Source organism: Eleutherodactylus coqui, chromosome 5 (genome assembly GCF_035609145.1).
Source record: "Eleutherodactylus coqui strain aEleCoq1 chromosome 5, aEleCoq1.hap1, whole genome shotgun sequence".
Taxonomy (NCBI): domain Eukaryota; kingdom Metazoa; phylum Chordata; class Amphibia; order Anura; family Eleutherodactylidae; genus Eleutherodactylus; species Eleutherodactylus coqui.
In genome coordinates this window covers 182,363,671-182,385,646 of record NC_089841.1, presented here as the reverse complement: position 1 = coordinate 182,385,646, position 21,976 = coordinate 182,363,671, and the positions used below count along the sequence as shown (strand labels likewise).

Sequence of the window (21,976 nt, the reverse complement as noted above, 5' to 3'; positions counted from 1 at the left end):
GTCATATACTCTAGTAGCTCTTAGTGAGATAGCATAGGTTCTGAGCTATGCATAGTGGCCTTGCCACGGCCCGTCAGCTTACATGTTTTGGCCAAAATGCAAACTAACACCCGCATTCATCAGTGTGTTTTTTGCATGCAGTGTGCTATAGATGCCTGGGGAGCCCAGGATGTCATGCCAGTGTGGTGCACTGTCGTGATACAGGGCAATCCACTGCTTTGCCAATAGGGGTTGTATTCCTGTATGGTGTGGCGCACTTATCTATGTCTGGCATTCTTAGTATGGGTTCGTATGTACAGACTATGTTCGTCAACAGTCATCCCTCCCTAATTTTGGGTTGAGTTGAGTGGCTGCTCATTGGTCAGCACATGAACATTTAACTCCCTCCTACTGCAATCTGATATTCTGCATGCTACTAGGGAATATGGTGATTGAGCCTGCAATTTATCAGGTGGTACATATTTGGCTCCCTTTTCTGTGAGTTATGTCTTTGTATATTTTTTCTCTCACCTCTGATTTTCACTTCAAAAACTGTATCAAAACAGAACACGTGAAAATACTTCAATTGACCTCAGCTAAGGGTACTTTTTTATGGGAACCAATAGTTGACCAAAAAATCACCCAAACAAGCGATTATTGGTGACTGCTTTCCCATGTAAACATGGCACCCAATGGTACTGAGCAAGAATTTGCTCTGTAATTGCTAACCATTCCTTTTTAGCTTACTGAAACGGAAGGACTAGTGGGCAACTTTGCACTCAGCATAAACAGGCAGTGGATCCTCTTTAAATAACTGCCTGTTTGCAGTGACCGGAACGGGCAGCCCGAAGAGATCGCCGACATGTTCTGCCTCCATTCGCTGTACAACTATTGCTCCTGTGTAAAAGGGGTGTCTGACTACAAGCTTTCAACAGTTTCCTGCAGAATTTTTAAATGTTTGCGACTATAATACTCATGAAAAAAGTTTGGTACCGTGTTAGCCAGTAGAGCAAAATGTGATCTTATACCTTTTAATGGCTAACAAAAATACATGATGTTGTTATGTCAGAGAAACACGACAAAAACTTAAAGCAAGGATGAGGTGTCACCACCACACAATTATAGAGAGAAAGACAGAATTATCTGTGGCTGACAATTTTTCTATTAACGGACACAACATAGAACATATGCAAGTTACTATATTAAAAGGCAAATTCATCTATCATCATAACAGGAGAATTTGGGAGTACAAATTTATTACTACCTTTGACACTCTCCAGAACGGAATGAATATCAGAGGGGGCTATTTACACCAGTGGAGAATATGAAAAATCTGTAGCAGAGATAACCCACTGGTGACCCCCTAACACAAATTTAGAGACTATAAAACTTTCACATCCCTTATCAGCAGACTATTTACATATTTACTCCTCTACCCATCTTGTACTGGTATTATTTTAGGTGCTAATTAATCACTTCATGTCTGTGCTTTATCATCCTGGCATTCAATTAGGTGCAAATTAATCACAACATGTCTGTGCCTATTCATATGTATGTATAAATGCATGTTTCTTCAGATCTGTTCCATAAGTCTGAGGAAGAACCCTGCGTAGGTTCGAAAGTTCGTTATACCCTCATCTATTTTTGTTAGCTATTAAAAAGTATCATATCTACAAGATGACTTAGTTTCTCCTGCTGAGAACAATCCCATTTTAGCTATAACCCAGTTAGTAATACAGTGCATACACAAAATTCCTTGACTTTTCAGGCACATTAACTCTACGTATGAATTGCAATGTGTTCAAACGCTTTTACTATAGTATGCGGCACTGGCAACTGTATCTTAACACAAGCACATTGTCTCTATTCGCATGGTCACTCAAGGGAGTGATGAGTCTGATTGACATTTGCCACGCTGGTTGAGATTGCAGGGCTCCTTTTGTCCCTCCGCTGTTATAGCTCTTGCATTGTAATCACCAGGACTAAACATTTTATAATGACAGACATATAAGAGAGCTATTACATTTTAGTAATGAAAGAAAAGAAGAAATCTTTAGGAATACGGGAGTTGGAGTTGTATTTAATTTGCTTCAATGCAAATATAATGAACATTTTTGGTTGGCCTATTTAAAGAAGCACGGTCATTTTTTAATCTCTCTAAAAAGAATTGTTGCTAAGAAAACATGCCAGCAGAGAGGTTCTGGCACCCGTCCCGTCATATAAATGCTATCTGCAGCATTCTCTAAACAATAATTAAAACAATAAATAACATTACATAAGGAAATAAACTGGTAATGTGATCCAAAGGTCATCACTTCCATTTATTGGAAAAGCTGTAATCATTTGAAACAGCTTATAGAAGCAAGTAGCTGATAAAAATGCAAATTACCATATTCTTATTCCTGGTGATATTGTCTAGTTCCATATGTAGACTTTCCAGCTCTGAGCTCAGTGATCTCTGAGACTTCAGGGATTCTGCATAGCGGGCCTCACACTCTTCAAGCTGAAACAGAGAGGGATAATTTAATACTAGCGCAGAAGAAGTCAATGGATATCACTCACACAGCCTATTTTGTAAATCAGAAGATTCAAGGTGAGACTGAAAATTGCATTTTCCCTCCTGACTTGGAATGAACACACTATTTTTGTCATTTGCATCTTTAAGGTCTTGTTTCTATTAAAATTGGAGAATTTCCTACATAATATCACAACACTTTAAACTGACTCTATAAAAAGACATAAAACTGGAAATGCTAGAATTATTTTACTGGTTCTTTTGCCTCAATATGTTTTCATATATAATATTTTTGTTGGTTTTGCCCATTGCAGCACATATTGCTGTAGGTGTAGGTCTATCTGTCCCAGGAAAAGACTCTTGTGGTTCTTGCACAAGGTGACACGTACCGTACGGCTCTGTACTGCATAGCTATAGGCTTTGTGTGCTGACATCTGCTGTCTCCATATAGCATTGCTCATTTTATTCCAGTTTTTTAAAAAGTTAGAGAAGAGCGAACGTGCTCGTTTAGGACAATTACTCGATCGAGCATCGCTTTTTTCGAGTAACTGCCTAATTGGGCGAAAAGATTCGAGGGGGGGGTGCCAGGGATGAGAGGGGGGTTGCGGTGGGGAGTTGGGGGGGAGAGAGAGAGCTTCCACCTGTTCCTCCCTGCTACTCCCCGCTCTACCCCGCCACCCCCCGAATCTTTTCACTCGAGTAGGCAGTTATTTGAGAAAAGAGATGCTCGGTCGAGTAATTGTCTTCAATGAGTACGTTCGCTCATCTCTACTTAGCAGTCATTTGCCTCTCCTGCCTACCCTATATAAATGCTGGGAGATGCAATGCACGCTACCAAACAATTGCAGGTTACACCTGATGTTCTTAACCAATGGCAGAAAATGTTTATTAAAGAGACTCTGATTACATGTCACTGTAATCAGTTAGTGCCCCTCACACTGATTACAGTGATATGTCTGCTGTGTGTATCCATGCAGTAGTTTTGGAGAAACTTACATTTTATTAGTAGCAGCCAGACACAGAACTAGTCCTGCAAATTCATGGGCTGCAGCTAGCCACACCCACCCCGTCCTCCAGCCAATGATTGGCAGCTCTCTCTATATACACAGTAATAGCAGTCAATCATTGATGGGAGGGCAGGGTGGGTGTGGCTAGCCGTAGCTCCTGAATATCCAGGACTACTTTAAGTAGTCCTCTATGCATGGGCTGCTTCTGATAAAATGTAATTTTCTACAGAACTACTAAACAGATCCACACAACAAACATATCACTGTAATCAGTGTGACTGTCACTACTTTATGCTGCCCTCAGAGACGGGCGCAAAAAGATGGCAACAGGGACTCTTTAAATTAGTTGCACAAATGCCATACCTCTTTTTCCCACATATGGAGCTTGTGCTGAAAGTCACTTTATTTCAATACCCTTATGCGACATGCCTGGCATAATTACACTACAGTTGTACTACGTCATGATTCTGTGCTGGAACATTACCGCACATAGCCTACAGCGCACTAAATCAAAGTGTTCACAGATACATCTTTATGTGCTTGTATGTATATCACTATCAAAGTTAATGGACTGGAGCTTGAAAAAGTCAATTGAGTAATAAATGAAATTACTTTTTACTTTTGCCATTTTCAGCTATTCCCTCTTTTGCTACACAGAGGAATAAATTGGTACTATACATCAAGCAGTAGGTATTAAACAGCAGCATAAAAAATAATGCTTACATCGAGGAGGAACAAATGACAGTATAGACTAAAAGAGTAAGCATCATGTTTATCCTGCATACTGTTCAGTATACCACGTTTCCAAATATGATACAATGACTCAGTGATTAGGACTGTTGACTTATAGCAAGATGACCAGGGCATCGTCTACATTCAGATTTTATGTTCTCGCTCCGCTGCATTGTACATGGGTGCCTTCCATACTCCAAAAACATTATGTTAAGTCATTTGGCTTCCTCTTTCATTGGCTCGAGTGTATACATGTGTTTGCATGTGTCTAATGTAGAGAAATTAGATCTTGGGCAAGAACTGATGTGAGTGGATACACCTTCTCTTCCACCCTGCAGAATATACTAGTAGTCCTTTTAGAAAGAGTAATGTGTATTTTTCACAATGTGCAAATGTGCCAGTTTCACAAAAGCATATTAAGGGCACATGTATGCACCTATAATACAGACAAGGGTCCCACCCCTCCTCCCCACGACCACAGGTCTAGTGACCCAAACTCTGAGCATCATGGATCCCTGTGATGCTTTGAGTTCAGGTCAGTAAATGAGTGGTCAGGCCAGGACACTTGTCCATATTAGAGGTACATTAACGTGTTTGTAATATACTCGTGTGGAAATGGCCTTAGAAAAGTTGTACCAACATTACATTGTATTCCCTATCCAAAGGATAGGGGATAACTTGCTGATTGTAGGGTCTCACCACTGAAATCTCCACAATCTCAAGAACAGAGGTCTAGTGTCCCCCGCTGCCTGCCACTTTGAGGTCACTTCTTCCCCCACAATGATGTCAGGTCAAGCATGCATAATTGGAACTCTATTCATTTCAATGGGGCTAATAGTAATACCTGAGGGGCACGCTCAGGTATCTCTGCAGTCCCACTGAAATTGCATAGTGTGTCAGTGCGCTAGCACAACCAGTGCTCTATTCAGTCTTCTCCTCACTGCAGGGGGTACAGTTACCCCACAATAAGGAGCATGGGGGACACGGGTCCCTTGATATCAAGATAACTTGCAATCTTGGCACAATTATCTTTAATAAGACCATATCAATATTTTTTGATCTATTGAATAGGTGATTTTCAAAGTAGCTTAAATCCAAAAACTGCATTTTATCACAAAATAAGATTTTTTGGGTGTGAAATTGAGCACACTGGAATAAAATGTGATCTTTACAGTAAATGTGATTTTGGCTATGACACGTTGCTAATGATACAGTAAGCATCATGAAAAGCACGTGACCACTTTTGCCTCAATTTCTTTCGAAAATGGGTATACGTTACTTTGGAAATCACCTCTTTGATTGCCTTATTGTTGCAGAACCAGATATATGGTACTTATAACAGTTGTGCATCCACATCATTTGAATCATAACAATGCTTGTGAGATGTTCCATCCATGTAATCAAAGCTCTTTCACATTTTGCAGCCCAAACTTGTTACACTCACTAATTTTGCCAGCTGAGTGGATGAGGCTTGTTCCGAGGTAAGTCCCAGTGAGACTTGTATTCGGTAAGCACATTTGACCAGCAAGAAAAAGTTAAATATAGCTATAGTACTGTACAAGTCACAACTAGAGATGAGCGAGTATACTCGCTAAGGCACATTACTCGAGCGAGTAGTGTCTTAGCGAGTATCTCCCCGCTCGTCTCTAAAGATTCAAGGGCCGGCGGGGGGTGGGGAGCAGAGGGGAGATCTCTCTCTCCCTCTCTCCCCCCTTCCCGCTCCCCACCGCAACTCACTTGTCACCCGCGTCGGCCCCCAAATCTTTAGAGACGAGCGGGGAGATACTCGTCTAAGGCACTACTCGCTCGAGTAATGTGCCTTAGCGAGTATACTCGCTCATCACTAGTCACAACCTTTCAGCAGCAACTACCACAAAAAAAAGCTTAAATGTTCAATCTTGTACAAATAAGAGAGATTACAAAACTCTGCAATTTAGCCTATGACTCAACTCAACAAAAAAAAAGCTGCCCTACGCTCGCACCTAGCTAGTTGTCTGTCAGAGGCGTTCTTGTACAGCGGCAGCAGTACTTGATGGAATTATTTCTGAGTGACTTGCACAACAAGAACAACCTCAGAAATGAAACTCTATTTTACACACGTTCACAGACTTCATGAATTATTTTTACGAACAGATGGATAGTTTGAGCAAATGCTAATTCCCTTCTGTTTCTCAGCTCTAGAAATGTATGAGAGAGTCTGAAGGTTAGCACAGTATTTCATTTCGAGTCTCATGATGAATGGTATGCACACTTTCTACTTACTTTTCTCAGCTTGATTTAAATAACATGGGCCAAGTGAAAGTTCTTTATGTACAGTGATAGAAGTTTTGATAAGATGAAGAATTCAGAAATCGATCGACCCAAGGTAGAAGTCTACAGAAACTTTTATCAAGTACAGAACATGGATTCCGAATGTGTTATCTGCAAATGTGTATGGCGAATCAATAAGTAACTGCAATATCAATCGCTTATAATCAGTGCCACAATGCATAGTGAATAGCAAATCAACATGGCATTGTGATTGTAGCAGGAAAAAAAATACCTCCTACGGATGCCTGCTTCCTTATTATTCCTCTGGGCTTGATATATCCCAAGATGTGTGGCGAAAGATGAATTGCTTTAAAAAAATATATATATATATGCTTTTTGTGATATTCACAAGATTTACAGTCTATGCTATATTTTTCCAAATCTGGCCAGCCAGTTTTTTCATGTGAATTGCAAGGCTTGAGGTCTTTAATAGAGATGAGCGAGTATACTCGCTAAGGCTGCCTGCAGACGAGCGGGTCGGATCCGGCAGCGAGAATTCTCGCCGCGGGACCCGACCCGAGAGCCTGCAGGGACGAGTGCGTACTCACCCGCGCCTGGCGGCCCCGGCTCTTTCATGTGCCGGCTGCTGCGCAGCCGGTGCATGCGCAGACCGGATCCGGCGGCCGGGTGAGTGCGAGCCCCGCACAAAAATAGGACATGCCGCGGCCGTCTGCATAGGAGTGCGTATTGTAATGCACTCCTATGCAAACTTTCAGTGGCGGAAATCCCGCGGGAAATACCGCCGCGGGATTTCCGCCCGTGTGCAGGCGGCCTAAGGCACATTACTTGAGCAAGTAGTGCCTTAGCCGAGTATTTCCCCGCTCGTCTCTAAAGATTCGGGGGCCTCTAGTCTTTAACAATATTTTAGGGACATTAAAAAAATTTTATCGTGTTTCCAGCTTCATTTACCCTATTAGGGTATTTTCAGTTAATCGAGGGGGTCCCTTGTTCAGAATCCTTATCTCTTGAGCACAGTGCAAAATGGCTGCAAAGAGAATCTCTTGCTCAAGAGGACCATTCCATTATTACTCAGACAACTCATTGATTTCAATGGGTACTGGATAATGCTTACTTTTCATTGTGGTGGTACTGCAGGGAAATTGGATGCCTACTGCTATACATACTTCTTCCTGTGACATCATACCCGCACTACTACAAAACTCCATGATTATCTGCCCACTGTCTCTGACTTCATGTCTCCTTTCTACCTGAAATTAAATCTTTTCAAAACTGAAGATGCTGGGACTTGAACCATGATGCCCCCCATTGTAGTTCAAAGCATTTTATTCATGTCACCCCCAAGCCCTGTTGTTCTGAGCCTTGTTCAGTTGTGTTGTGTGCTTCTTGTATCCCGAGATTAATTACGGACTCTACTTGTTGTGTGGTCAATCACAATTGTCACTCAATTTAAATCCCCAGCCTTGGACTTCCTGTGCCTGAGTATTCTGGCTTGTTCAGATCATTGTGCTTAACATTATTCTAATCTCCAAACTCTATGTACTACATTTTGCTTATACCTGACTATGCCCGATCGTCAATCCTGTGTAGCGAACTCTGCTTATATCTGATTATGCCTTCCCTTCCCATTGGATTCCAGACCCAAGAACCAACATCGTTATACCCCTCTAGTACACTCCCTCTCAGAACCCAACCCCTTTGACCCCACTGTATCCCACATACTTCTAACAACCTAATGCATTTCATAATCGTACACATACAGACACTGGCTGGAGACTTGCTCATATAACTGTATGTATACTACCCTACTTATTTAAAAGATGGCTGGACCATTAAACAGAATAAACTTTTGTACCTCTTATGCCACTCCTATATTCTCATAGATTGTAAGCTGTTATGAGCAGGGCTCTCACTCCTATTGTTCAAATTGTTTCTTTGTTTAATAGTGTACGTAATGTCTGATTTTGTCTCAACGAAAAATGTTTGGTAACGTTGGTGACCCTCTAACACTAATTCAGAAACCATAAAACTTTCACATCTTTATCAGTGGACTATATAAGTATTTATTTATTACTCTACTCATCCTGTTCTATTTTTTTTTAAGTGCAAATTAATCACATCATGTCTATGCCTTGTCATATTTATGTGTGTATATATATGCATGCCTCTTCGGATCTATTTCATTTAAGCCTGAGGAAGAACCCTGAGTAGGTTTTAAAGCTCGCTATAACATCATGTATTTTTGTTAGCTATTAAAAGGTATCCTATTTACAAGATTGCTGGGGTTCTCTTGCTGAGAACAATTTGATTTTGTCTCTACATGTACCATCAGATTTATAAAGTGCTATGGAATATGTTGGCGCTATATAGATAAAAATTATTACTGCTAGATCTTTCCACAGATTACAGCTGATTGCTAAGGGTCCCAGAGGGGGATGCACTTGTCAAATGAGCCTTCTAACAAGAATTACCTAATGTAGTGAGCATCTCTAAGGGTGGACACATCGGTACATTGAGAACAGCATTCATTGAATCAGATGATAACCAGGCCCTGCAGCCTATGTTCCTAACTAGAAAGATCCAAAAGAGATGCGTGGCTCATTTTATTTAAAGCACTGACTACTTTGGATAGACTGTGTGCATGTGTGACTATTGCAGAAGCCACCATGTGGCCATCAGGAGTGTCCAATGAAGTGGTGGGGGATCCCTTGACATTCGAGCAATGCAAGACCATTTTGAAATGGTATAGGAAATTTGAGAATGTGTGTGAGGTACGATGACAAGGGAGATGTGAGTTTGCAACAGATCTACCAACACGCAATCATGATAACTTTTAAACCTATAACACCATGTGTGATGTGAACAAGCACAATGATGTTTGTGCAGTTGTTTGTTGAAATCAGAAGTGTCTGGATGTTAATGGTGACGACTTTGAGCACCTAATGGGATTGCAGGTCCAACATGGCTTACAGCTATGCTTTAACGCAGAGGCGTAACTTGAAGCTCCCGGGCCCTAATGCAAAACTTGTAACAGGGCCCCCAACTATAATGCTTTATTCATAGTACTGGACTCCCTATATGGAGAGGAGAGGCCTTATGGGCCCCTAAGGGTCCTGGGCCCGGGTGCAACCGCCTCCCCTGCATCCTCTATAGTTACGCCCCTGCTTTAACGTCTATATAAATCTAGTAATAAAGCTTTTATGCAGATAGTTTTCATGTTGTAATGTGTATCCATTTTTGGGCCACCCTGTATATACTGCACACAGCAAGAGGTAGCTGCCACAGTGTGTGGGGTCAGGTAAATATACATTTTTAGCAGTTTTTGAGGCCCCAAAAAGCTGAAAGGGGGGCCCACTCAAAACATCTCTGCATTGGGCCCACCAAGGTGTTAAGATGGTCTTGGGTTTATCTACCCTAGTAAGATACGCTTGTGGTTCATGTACAAGGTAATACATGAAGTCCCTACAGTTTTGTACTGAAGAACTATAGATTGTCTGTGTGTTAACCCTGACATGAAGGAGGACCACGGTGGATATTTTATCAGTATAATCAATGCAGAAATCCAGGTAATTTCAAATGGTTCACTTACTTTTTTTTTGCAAAGATAGATAATATTGTGTCACTATCATGGCATAACCGTTTTTTACAGACCATAGCAACATCTCCTACGTATATAAATATATTGAAATATAGGGTTTTAGGAGAGTAAGACATATTCTGCCTTATCTACATTATGGTTTCCTGTTATCTGTATGGCATATATGAAAAACTGAACAGTTGCAGGGAACTAGTCCTGTTTCTACTAGTTCCAACATGTTGCAGATATCAGCAGGGTCATACATCTGCTATGGCATTTAAATCTATGACATACATTTTTCTCTATAGATGATTAACAGATGTCCTAGGCATGGGGCATGATTTATGAAGGAGTAAACTTCTAGAATGGTTCCTAACTTTTTTCCAAAAACAATGTGATAACTAACTAGCAAAAGTGCAACTCACTTTATTTTCCTAAAATGATGCTTTTGTGCCAAAAATCCCCCTCTTCCTAACTTTTTGTTCACTGACTGTTATGTAACATTGGTTGCTAAGGCCACTCTCACACGAGTTTGTAAAAATGCTGCATTTACTGCGTTTTCAGCACAGTAGTAAACACAACCAAGCAAACTGATAATGCCAGAACTGAGCCAACCCAATCAGATGAGCGTGGAGGGGCCCTTTAAGTGAGCGTAGTTCAGTGCTAACTGTGGTCTTGAGACGATGTCTTTCTTTCAGGGCGACGAGCTGCTGGCCTGGGTTGTGGGTACTTTCAGTGTCCAATGCTGGACGAAGAGCCCAGAAGGAAGAAGCAGAGGTCCTGGGTTCATCCTCTGGTGTCACAGCGATGGTCACAAATACAGTAGTCTGAAGAAGGCCTGACTCGCACTGCTGCACTACTTTGGAACCCCCCCCCCCTTCTTTTAGCACCTTTGCAGTGGGACCATGTCGCTACAATATTGAGGTGCTCAGCCCTAGATCCCCAGGCACAAACAATGAAAGCATTTGATGTGCTACACATACCAAGAGACATAATTAGTAAAGTATATGAATATATATAAGGCCACTCTCACACATGCGCTTTTTACTGCGATTACCGTGGCATTTGGAACGTCATGGTAATCGTGGTATAATGCTCCCATTGATTTCAATGGGTTCTCGCAGACGTGCACTTGAACACGGCTTTTTCTAATGCCACAATTTTTGAGCACTGCCACATTTATACACTTTTTAACGAACCTCATCACCCATCAGAATGATGGATTGTATTAAAAAAGGCTGCCACATTTTTACACTTTTTAACGAGCCTCATCTCCCATCAGAATGATGGATTGTGTTAAAAAACGCTGTCACATGCAGTAACCTGCATCCGAAAACAGCGGTAAAATTGGGCATTTTGCCAACGCTGTGTGCGAGAGTGGCCTTGGGCCTTTTTTTTCTATAATGGTGGCAGTCGGCCATACTGCTGGGTGCACTTCTGCAGCCAAATTTTCCCACGCCTGCTCTTTTGCACTGCGATTCTTGTAGAGAGGGGAGTTTGTATCCCAAATAGTTGGCTCCTCCTCCACGAGGGCTATGAAGTGACACACGTCAAGCTGAGGCGTCATCTTCCTGTATTATCTGTAAACTGACTTTTTCTTTACCTTTGAGAAGCTACAGATAAGAAGCTGCGGACACCTCCTGTAAATTGTTTTTCCTTCTCGGTGGCATAGCAACCTGCATTTAAAAATGCAGTAAAAAAAACGCTGTTGCCACGTTTTACCGCATTTTCAGCAGTGCTGGCTTTACAGCAGAGACAAACAGATTCTAAGCTGACCATACAAGTCTATGAAGAGAAAAGTGGGAGAAGGAAGCTGGTCAAGGGAGACAGAAGCAGGGAAACACAAAGACGTGCTGCTGCAGCTTTTAGTCAGTGATTTATTTCATCGCAGTGCTAGAATTATATCTCCACTGCCAAGTACTGCTGTGTAATGTCCGCTCTGCTGCTGCTTGTTTGTGGTGGTAAGGGATAGGTAAGGCTGCATGTCCACGAGCGATGATCTGCCGGCGATAAATCACCTGCCAATCATGCTGTGTAAAGCTTTCCATAGCATAGCATTGCTATGGAAAGAGCAGCGCTGGCTTCCACGAGCGGAGAATCATAGTGATTCTCCGCTCGCGTGATCTAAATTGCGGCATGCCGCGATTCTCCGCGGTGAGCCTATCTGTTAGATAGGCTCACCTCTGAGACCTGTGAGTGCTTCCCCCCTCGTCCCCCATGGCAGAAAACCGCTGGCGATATTCCATCACGGCCGTGGACAGGGGGCCTAAGAAAGATTTCCTCTCCTCTATTTCTGCAGTCTATGGAAACATCAAAGTATCAGAGATGGAACCTGCAGAGCGTTAAAATTGCTGGAAAATACAAGATACAAGCCATATAATGGCCCGAAATAGAGCTCCTTTAACATACACAAACGAAAGCTTATTTGGAAAAGTTAGCTAAAAAGCTAGAACTTCCCATTAATTGCACTGCTGATACAAAATCAGGCTAGTAAAGAATATAGGAACTAAATCTGTTTTTAGAAAACCTATTTAATTTCTCGATGACTGTGTATAGATAGGGGCTGTTATGACACTCCACATCCTACAGAGTTAGATAAGCAAATGAATACTGCTGGAAAGGATTTCTATTCGGCTTTATCTGTCAATTCTAATCAAACAAATAAGCTGTAACAAATGTATCTGATGTCTTTAAGCACAGGGATAATGCCGTCACTGCCTAATGGAGGCAGAACCATTTGGACATGGCATTCATGTATAAAATACATTGTATTATCATCTCTAGAAGGATTTAGATACAAAAAAACAGCTTGAGAAAAATATGGATTTGTGTATGTAAAAAATGGAAGATGAAAATGTTAATTTTAGCAATGTTTTAATGTATGCAGCTCAATGAATAGTCTTCTATCTATAATAATTACTAACTGTTTAAAAGCTTGTCTAAAGGATTATCCAGAGAATCAAACATCTATTAAAAACCATTATTCTGGAACTCAATGCTTTCCCAAGTATCAGCCTTATCTGTAGAAGGAACAGAGCTTTTACATTGGAACATAACCAATTTAAGAACAATATTCTGTGATATATATTATTTTATATATACTCGACCTTGATGTAGAATGATTTATAGGACTTTGTCACTTGTCACACATTACCAGCAAACAAAAACAATAGAACAGATTTATCAATGTAGAGAGCAATGCAATAAAAAGAACTTATGCGCACCATAAATCCCCACGTAAAAACTAACAGCTGAGTAATATTGTACTCGGCTGTCTCTGGCATTCCTCTAGAGTTGAATGGAGTGGCAGTGCGAATGCTCGGTCATTGGTCTACACTCCTAGGAGTGCAGTGAACAGTTATGTGGGACACAGGTACCCCATTCTTGGGATGGGTGAGGGTCCCAGCAGTGAAAAACCCACCAAGAACTGGATAAATAGAATATAGACATAGTAACATAGTATATTAGGCTGAATGAAGGCAATGTCCATCTAGTGCAACTTGTTTCGACCTCCCTCCCCCTGGTTGATCCAGAAGAAGGCAAAAAAACCAAAGATGCCAATTTAGCTCATTTAGAGGAAAAAATTCCTTTCCAACTCCATAATGGCAGGCAGATGGAAATACAAAAGAAATAGATGACTGGTATGCATCATAGTAACATTGTTTTCATTCAGCCCAAAATACTATGTCCATCTAGTTCAGCCTATTTCCACCCTCTAGTTGATCCAGAGGAAGGCAAAAATCCCAAGAGGCAGAAGCCAATTAGCCCATTTGGGGGAAAATTCCTTCCTGACATAATGGCAATCAGAATAATCCCTGGATCAACCTTTGATAGTTCATACCTGTCTGTAAGACCCAGAACTACAAACCCGCTGGTCACCTAATGTCTATATCCTGTAATATCATAGAGCTCTAGAAATACATCTAGTCCCCTCTTAAACGCCTCAATGGATTTTGCCATCACCACATCCTCAGGCAGAGAGTTCCACAGTCTCACTGCTCTTACAGTAAAGAACCACCTTCTGTACTGGTGATGAAACCTGCTTTCTTCTAGACGTAGCAGATGCCCTCTTGCTACCGATGCAGTAACAAACAGATCATGGGAGAGATCCTTGTATTGTCCGCTCATGTATTTATACATAGTTATTTGATCACCCCTTAGCCGTCTTTTTTCCAGGGTAAATAATCCCAATTTTGATAGGCTCTCTGGGTATTCCAGTCCCTTCATTCCATGTATTAGTTTAGTTGCCCTTTTTTGAACCCCCTCAAGCACTGCAACATCCTTCCTGAGCACCGGTGTCCAGAACTGTACACAGTATTCCATGTGGGGCCTGACAATTCCCATTATATAGTGGGAGAATAATGTTCTGGTCCCTCACCCCTATACCTCTTTTAATGCACCCCAAGACTTTATTAGCTTTTGCAGCAGCTGACTGGCATTGGTTGCTCCAGTTAAATCTACAATCCACTAGTACCCACAAATCTTTTTCCATCTCACTTTTCCCTAGCAGTACCCCATTTAGTGTATATTGGTGACATCCGTTTCTCCTGCCCATGTGCACAACCTTACATTTATCAACATTGAACTTTATTTGCCATTTTTCTACCCAAGCCCCCATCTTATCTAGGTCCTTATGTAGCCGTACATTGGCCTCCATTGTATTAATTGTCTTATATAGTTTTGTATCATCTGCAAATACTGATATTTTACTGTGCATTGCCTCTATCAGGTCGTTTATAAATATATTGAACAGAATGGGGCCCAATACTGAACCCTGTGGCACCCCACATCAGGGACATGTTCTTTACCATTATATAATAATAAGACTCATAAGAACTATTTTAATGTATTCAGCATTCTATCATCATAAAGGTTAGTTGGTGATTTCTATGCGCTCCCTATGAGTGGATATTGTTAGAATGCTACATGCACAATTACATCTACATAAATATGTCACAAGCCTTGATAAAGTCGGCTGTTAACAGTCCTAATGAAACTTGCAGTAATTTATTATCATCAATTTAAGCCTGAAGAAACATGACATGTGACAAGGTTCTCATTTGGGTGCAAGGAAGGATCTTGATTCTAATCTTGTATAGTCACATATTTCAGTCTTTTGAAGTTGACAGACTTTACTTTCAGTGAAATGTCACATTTTTACAGAAAATGTGCAAAACCGTTAACCCATTCCTTCCCTAGAAACGTTTCATTTTCTGTTGCCATTTTTTTCATCCCTAACTTACAAAATCCATAACTCTTATTTTTCCACTGATATTCCCATTTAAGAGTTGTTGTTTTTTTTGCGAGACAAGTTGCATTTTAAAGTGTACTGTACCATACAATGCATTTCAAGAAGGTTTTTAACAAATTCTCAGGGGGGTGAAATGGAAATAAAAAAATTGCTGTATTTTGTGGTAGTTTCATTTAGACACTGTTCACTGACCTGTAGGAATGACGTCAACGTCATTCTACCATCGGTGTGATTACAGCAATACCAATTTCATATAGTTTTTGTTATGTTATTCTAACTTTAAAAAAATAAAAAAAAAACTTAAATAAAACTGCTTTTTGTCACCCAAATTCAGATCCCCATAACGTATTATTTTTACATCGACAGAGCTGTGTGAGGACTTGTTTTTAGCAGGATGAGTGGGAGTTTTTATTGGTACAGTTAGGAGATTACATAACCCGGATTACTTTTTCTTCAATCTTTTGGGCAGTGACGGGTCGACTCTAACCAGCATCACATAATACTCCAAAAGTAGGCAGATGTCAGCATATCCAAAATTTATTGCCCAAAAATGCTTGAAAAAGACTCACATGAGCCGAAACATTACACTTTCTAAGCTGTTTTGGGCAATAAAAGAACATTTGAATATGCTGACCTTTGCCTGCGTTTGGACCATTTTCTATTAGAGTCACCGTCTTGGGACTGGCCATCTACTAACATGTTATATATGTGAGTGATATTAGCAGCTCAGTCTATAAATGTAACTTTAATAAGCAGCTTGCTAAAGGTTTATTGACTCTTCAAAAGTGGACACCAGGAACGTTTCCCATTGTAATTATTTAATAAAGGGACACTCCGGTGATTTAAAAAAAAAATTCATTATGTAGTTATCCCCTCATATATATATATATATATATATATATATATATATATATATATATATATATATATATATATATATATATATATATATGTATGTGTGTGTGTGTGTAAGCTACTGTTACCTTGGTTATTCCTTACTATCTGCAACTCCTAGCCTCTTTCTTCTCAGATGGTCATGTGATCTGAATTCTGACCAGCTGAGATTTACTTGGGGTTATGCACTTTAGTCAGTTTCTGTGTGGTGCTATTACATGTACCCACTACGACAAAAACTGCCTTTAAGGGGAAACAGACACTCCTGTCACAGTTACTGATGATGATCACACAGATACTGTCACACAGTTATAATAGAAGAGATCACAGTTCATCCTCCTGACTGTATACTTATGGTCTGTATTTAGGTGAATATAGAATGCAGAAGGTAATGGCAGTGTTGTAGAGATGATATAGGTCATGATACAGGTCACTGCTTTGCTGATGCATCATGGCATTGATGTTAAAAAGAAAGTAATGTTAGGATGATGCCCGATAAGCATCAGACAGGGGGCTACACTCCATGGAAGTCACTGTAATGTACACAGGAAACTTCCAGATTGTGACAGTCACTCAGATGAGTGGGGTAGAGATGTAAAAATGTGGTTACACCAAAAAGGCCCTTTAAATAGGATGACTGGTTTAGGCCTTAGTCAGACGGGCGTTTTTTCACGTGATTTGCGGATCGCATGACAGATGCGCATCCACAAATGGCGTGACCGATGCCCGAAAATCGCCCGAAAATCTGCTCCTAGCCGCATTTCATTAGAAATGGGCCGGAGCTGTCCAGCACATTGCATTCAATGGAGCCGGCAATACAACCGGCTCCATTGAAAGCAATGCGCTGCGGGCGAGTGTGGGATGAATTGTTGGGAAGGGCTTAAATATATAAGCCCTTCCCTGCAATTCATCCAGAAAAGTGTTAACATAAAAAAAATATACATACTCACCTGCTCCCGGCAGCCGGAGGTCCCCCCGGCCGGCCTGCAGTGGGTGTGAAGGGGGTGTGAGTCAGACCTGCTCCCTGATTGGCTCAGTGCTGAGCCAATCAGAGGCAGGTCAGACTCACACCCCCTTCACACCCACTGCAGGCCGACCGCGCGGAACTCCGGCTGCCGGGAGCAGGTGAGTATATATATATTTTTTATTTTAACACTTTTCTGGATGAATTGCAGGGAAGGGCTTATATATTTAAGCCCTTCCCGACAATTCATCCCGCGCATGCCGGCAGCCCATTGCTTTCAATGGAGCCGGCTGTATTGCCGGCTCCATTGAATTCAATGGGCAAACATCGTTCTTCTCTGCCACAGCTGTTACAGCTGTGGCAGAGAAGAATGATTTGTCTTCTATATGTTCTCAATGGGGTCGGCGCTGCTGCCGCCGGCCCCATTGAGCGCATATAGAGAAGAGAACAGGAATCGCAGATCGCAGATAGGTGCGATCTGCGATTTCTGTTCTATAATTTATCGGACGAGCGCATAAAAAGCGCTCATGTGTCCGATACCATTGCAAAGCATTGGTTTTAAAAAATCGCCGGACGCATGCGCATGTGCAAATCGCACGAAAAAATGCCCGTCTGACTAAGGCCTTAGGATTATCAGAGTGGAGTTTCCCAGTATTTTCATCTATTAACCAGAGCAGAAAGGAAGAACTGTACAAAGAACATATCTAACAGCTGATGAACCACGTTGATTGGCCCAAGAGCAAGCGGGGAACACTACAGATGAACACAGGAAGAAGTGCGTGGCAAAACCGGAGAGATTCTACACGGGTGCAGAATGCTGTGCATCAAAGAAACCTCCAAATGTAACCCTAATGCTGTTCAGTTGCTTTACAAGTTTATTTGGTCTCTTACTTAGTTTGTACTGATCCTAGACTACATTTGCAATAAACTTCAACACAGCATATACAATTCTGCAGGCTTTAAAGCTGAAATCCCCAGCATTCCTTCGAGGCTCAATATGTACACAAAGCTTACTGTCGTGTTTTGCATTATTGGGATGTGTATGGGCTCAGCTAAGCTATTGAATATGTGCCTAGTAGCAGGCTTGTCAAGCGTTTCTAGTACCGAACACCAGAATTGTGAATTCAGCTCTGGACTATAATACTGTGACTCAGAAACACTGCAAGGAAATGGCCTGAATGGTGGACATACCAAATGACAGTGATACAAAATTATGTCTGGTTGTTTTTTTCTTACAAATCATCTTTAAAAAACCAAACATTCCAACTATAGACTTATTATGCTGTGGTTTTGCTTGTTTGTATTACTATAGGAGTTCTCCAGTCCATTTATCACAATCGTTACACAGTACATTATTATTTTTTTTTTAAGTGGGCATATTGTAGAAGCATTTGTCAAATTGTGACAAATTGCTCAATTAGAATCTGCAGAAGTAAAAAGTGAGTTTGAATGGGGAACATCAGTCTTCAGAGCTCTATAATTTTTCAGAATTCATTCTTCAGTTTTATTATGTGAAGAAATAAAGGAAACACCCCATGAATAATGCTGCATAGTTCATTCTAACATTAAGAAAAACTATGGTTAACAGAGGAAAGCAATAGCTTTACTGATGGAAAGCGTGAAATCAGATAAGGTGCGCCAACAACAAGGCAAAAGAAACATTCCATTGTTGGTCAGTGATGATCCTTTCACATCCACCAGCTCCTCAGAGTTATCATCCTGCCAAACATTTCCTTACATCCTAGCTGCTGAACTGAAGATATACTCAGAAGACAAGGGAGTATTTGTCATGGAGAACTGGTTCATCTAAGAAGGCCACAATGGTCGGACTTGCAACTGGTTGCTTTACTTGGCAGAGTGTTTGAGTCTTCGCACTTGCACTCTTCATGGAGGGTGGGACTTGGCTGCAAGGAGGCTCCTGGTTATGTCTACAGAATGACCACCAACAACTAATTGGGTGGATGGTAAAATCATAAACGTTTTAAATGCAGGGATAAATAAAAGGTATACAGCATGTACAAACAAGCCAAATAAGAAGGCTAAATCCATGTTAGGAACGAGCTGAGCCAGAACACCAGAGAGGAATGATAGGTGTAAACAGGTTAGGCAGTAGCAAGAACAGGCAGTCCAGGGTCAAATACCAAATAAAATTAATCCAAAAGAAGGGTCAAAATTAAGCTGGAACATAAATTGTACTAGAGTTGTACTAAGAAGAGACTGGCAAGTGAAAGCTGGGTAATCTAGCCTGGCTACATTAGCTAATTAGCAACTGTTGCATGACATCTGAGCCCAGAACAAGACAGGAAAGTTAACCCCTACTAAAGTTGGGTTTAGACTGAACGATAATTGTTCAGTTTAAGCACAACCAAAGACTGAACGGCGAACAAGAATCGTGAGGTTCTTGCTTGTTTGTTCAGTTTCAGCTGCATAAAAATCAGTGTCGGCTCGGGCACGTTTTGTGCCATTTAAACGCTGATCATTCAACGTTTCACATAGGAATAAACAGGTGGTCCAAGCGCGGACGAGCTCATGATGGCATCACCAGCTCATCACCTCAGGCATACAAGAATTGTGAGATTCTCTGCCCTTGTAAAAGTGCCATAAGCTGCATCTTCTGGGTGTGGTCACTCAGCAGAGTCCATACTGAAAACATACAACAGCAGAACCAAATAATTCACCGGGATCAAATAGTTACAGGACCATACCACTGTCACACGCGCTGGCCAGAATGGTGGCTGCTGATAGAAATGGCATGATGTAAGTTTGTGACGATATTCAAGTTAAGAGCGCCCACTCCTGAATATTTAACTCTTCAGTGGATTAAGGTGTAACTTTACATAGAATTACCATCAAATTTTCATCTTTACATCAGCCCATTGGTGCCCCAACAACACAGTTACTTAGGTTTGCTAATGTCTACCTATTAGCTTATTAACCACCAATTTCTGTGCCAAAAGTTTGATACAATTTTGGTGTAGGATTTCACACGTAGGCCATGCATCCTTTCTGTGAAGACATGCCCTATTTTCAGACCCAGCTAAATAAGTGTATAAAAGTGCTTACAACTAGAGATGAGCGAGTATACTCGCTAAGGCATATTAGTCGAGCGAGTAGTGCCTTAGCCAAATATCTTCCCGTTCGTTTCTAAAGATTCGGGGGCCGGCACTGGTGAAGGGTGAGTTGCAGGGGGGAGCGGGGGGAAGAAAGGGAGAGAGATCTCCCCTCGGTTCCTCCCCACTCTCCCCTTCCGCTCCCCGACGGCCCCCGAATCTTTAGAGACGAGCGGGGAGATACTCGGCTAAAGCACTACTTGCTCGAGTAATGTGCCTTAGCGAGTGTACTCTCTCATCTCTACTTACAACACATAAAGGTAGTGCGAAGCATGTAAAACAGTTTTCTGATTCACGTTGCACCAGAAAACTGGTGCATTTTCAATAGTAAATCTGCCCCACTGAGTCTGCATTATAGAAATTCCTCTCCTGTAACGATTTACTATACCAGTTTCCTGCAGCTCCTTCGGATTGGTAAGGACCTGCTTTATCTATATGAGTTATTACCTTGTTTTTCTCGAATCTTAATTTTACCTATCTTTGGGTTAATAGTTTTTCAGGCTTTATTAGGCACTTACTAGAAATCCATGGAGTTAACGTCTCAAGTTACAACATTTTAAAGTTCTAAGGCCCTCTTGGAATTAATTACAATTTTAACTTGAAGGAAAGATGCATACGTGAATGCATGATAATTGCACTTTTTATTGATTATAATTTCTGCATTATGCTTCAGAGGCCCCTGAGCATCATACTGGATTATTGTGTACCCGCAGCATAGGTATGTGGTTAATAGTGGTATCTTGTAAATGGAGAAACATGTGTTTGTGAATAATCTATGCACATCCTTCTGAAAGTGTTTCTATCTCTCTGCTTATAGCACTTGTCTAGTCTATATATCATCTATATAAAACATGACATTTTAGTCTGTCTTTTTTAATATTCTACAACTTATTAACGTTTATGTATATTTTATGACCTGCATTTACCTAGACATTTTAATAAAATCAATCTAAAAAGGCTAATAAAATTCACAGTTGCTTAAAGTTAATTGCTGGCTGAGGAAACATCAAAAGAATTATAATGCTGGTTGATACAGGAAGAACTGCTTTTCATGACCTGCATTTGACTTTTCTTCTAGATTAAAAACTTACTACATTTTTATGAGACAAATAATTTAAGTATATGTATATGCAATACTTAAAATAGATACAGATGTATAGTAGCAAATCGGAGTTGTATCACATAGTACCATCTTTTTCGGCACATCGTAATGTGATTTCTGGGGTTCCACGCAAGACTTCAGGCAAATGTTCAAACTGTAAGGTTGTCAGAGTTTTGTCCTAGTTATTAGCATTACTGCAGAGCAATACGCTTTGTTGATAGTCTGTTATAGTAATGGCAGTCAGCAGTCATATTGCTATTGCAAATTGTGAGTCTTCAGCATAGAACAGAATGGCAAACTTCTTTGCTAGTGTCATTTAATATATGGCTGTAGCAAATTTCTAAAACTGCTACTGGCAATCATTACCATGACTGGTGCATTGTGATAGCTCATTTTACTGCATTGTAGTACATTGTAGTTGTTATCTTATTATAACACATTTAAGTTAACGTTTCCTACAGCCGTGCAGGTGTATTAACAAAGAGTCATTTCATTTCAGATCTGGATACTCCCTGCTATAATGTCAGGTCTAGAAAGCTCACAAAAAACTCATGCACATAGTTGTATTACGGCTCTC

At 40.9% G+C, this 21,976-nt stretch overlaps 1 protein-coding gene across 1 annotated transcript in view; it reads right to left on the bottom strand.

The window, feature by feature from the left end:
• The window catches only part of MYO18B (myosin XVIIIB), a 529,330-nt gene that overhangs the window by 125,318 nt on the left and 382,036 nt on the right, over positions 1-21,976 (bottom strand). The window contains exon 36 of the mRNA XM_066603908.1: positions 2,369-2,482. Within this exon, the coding sequence (XP_066460005.1) occupies positions 2,369-2,482 (114 nt within the window). The remainder of the gene's footprint in view (positions 1-2,368; positions 2,483-21,976) is intronic.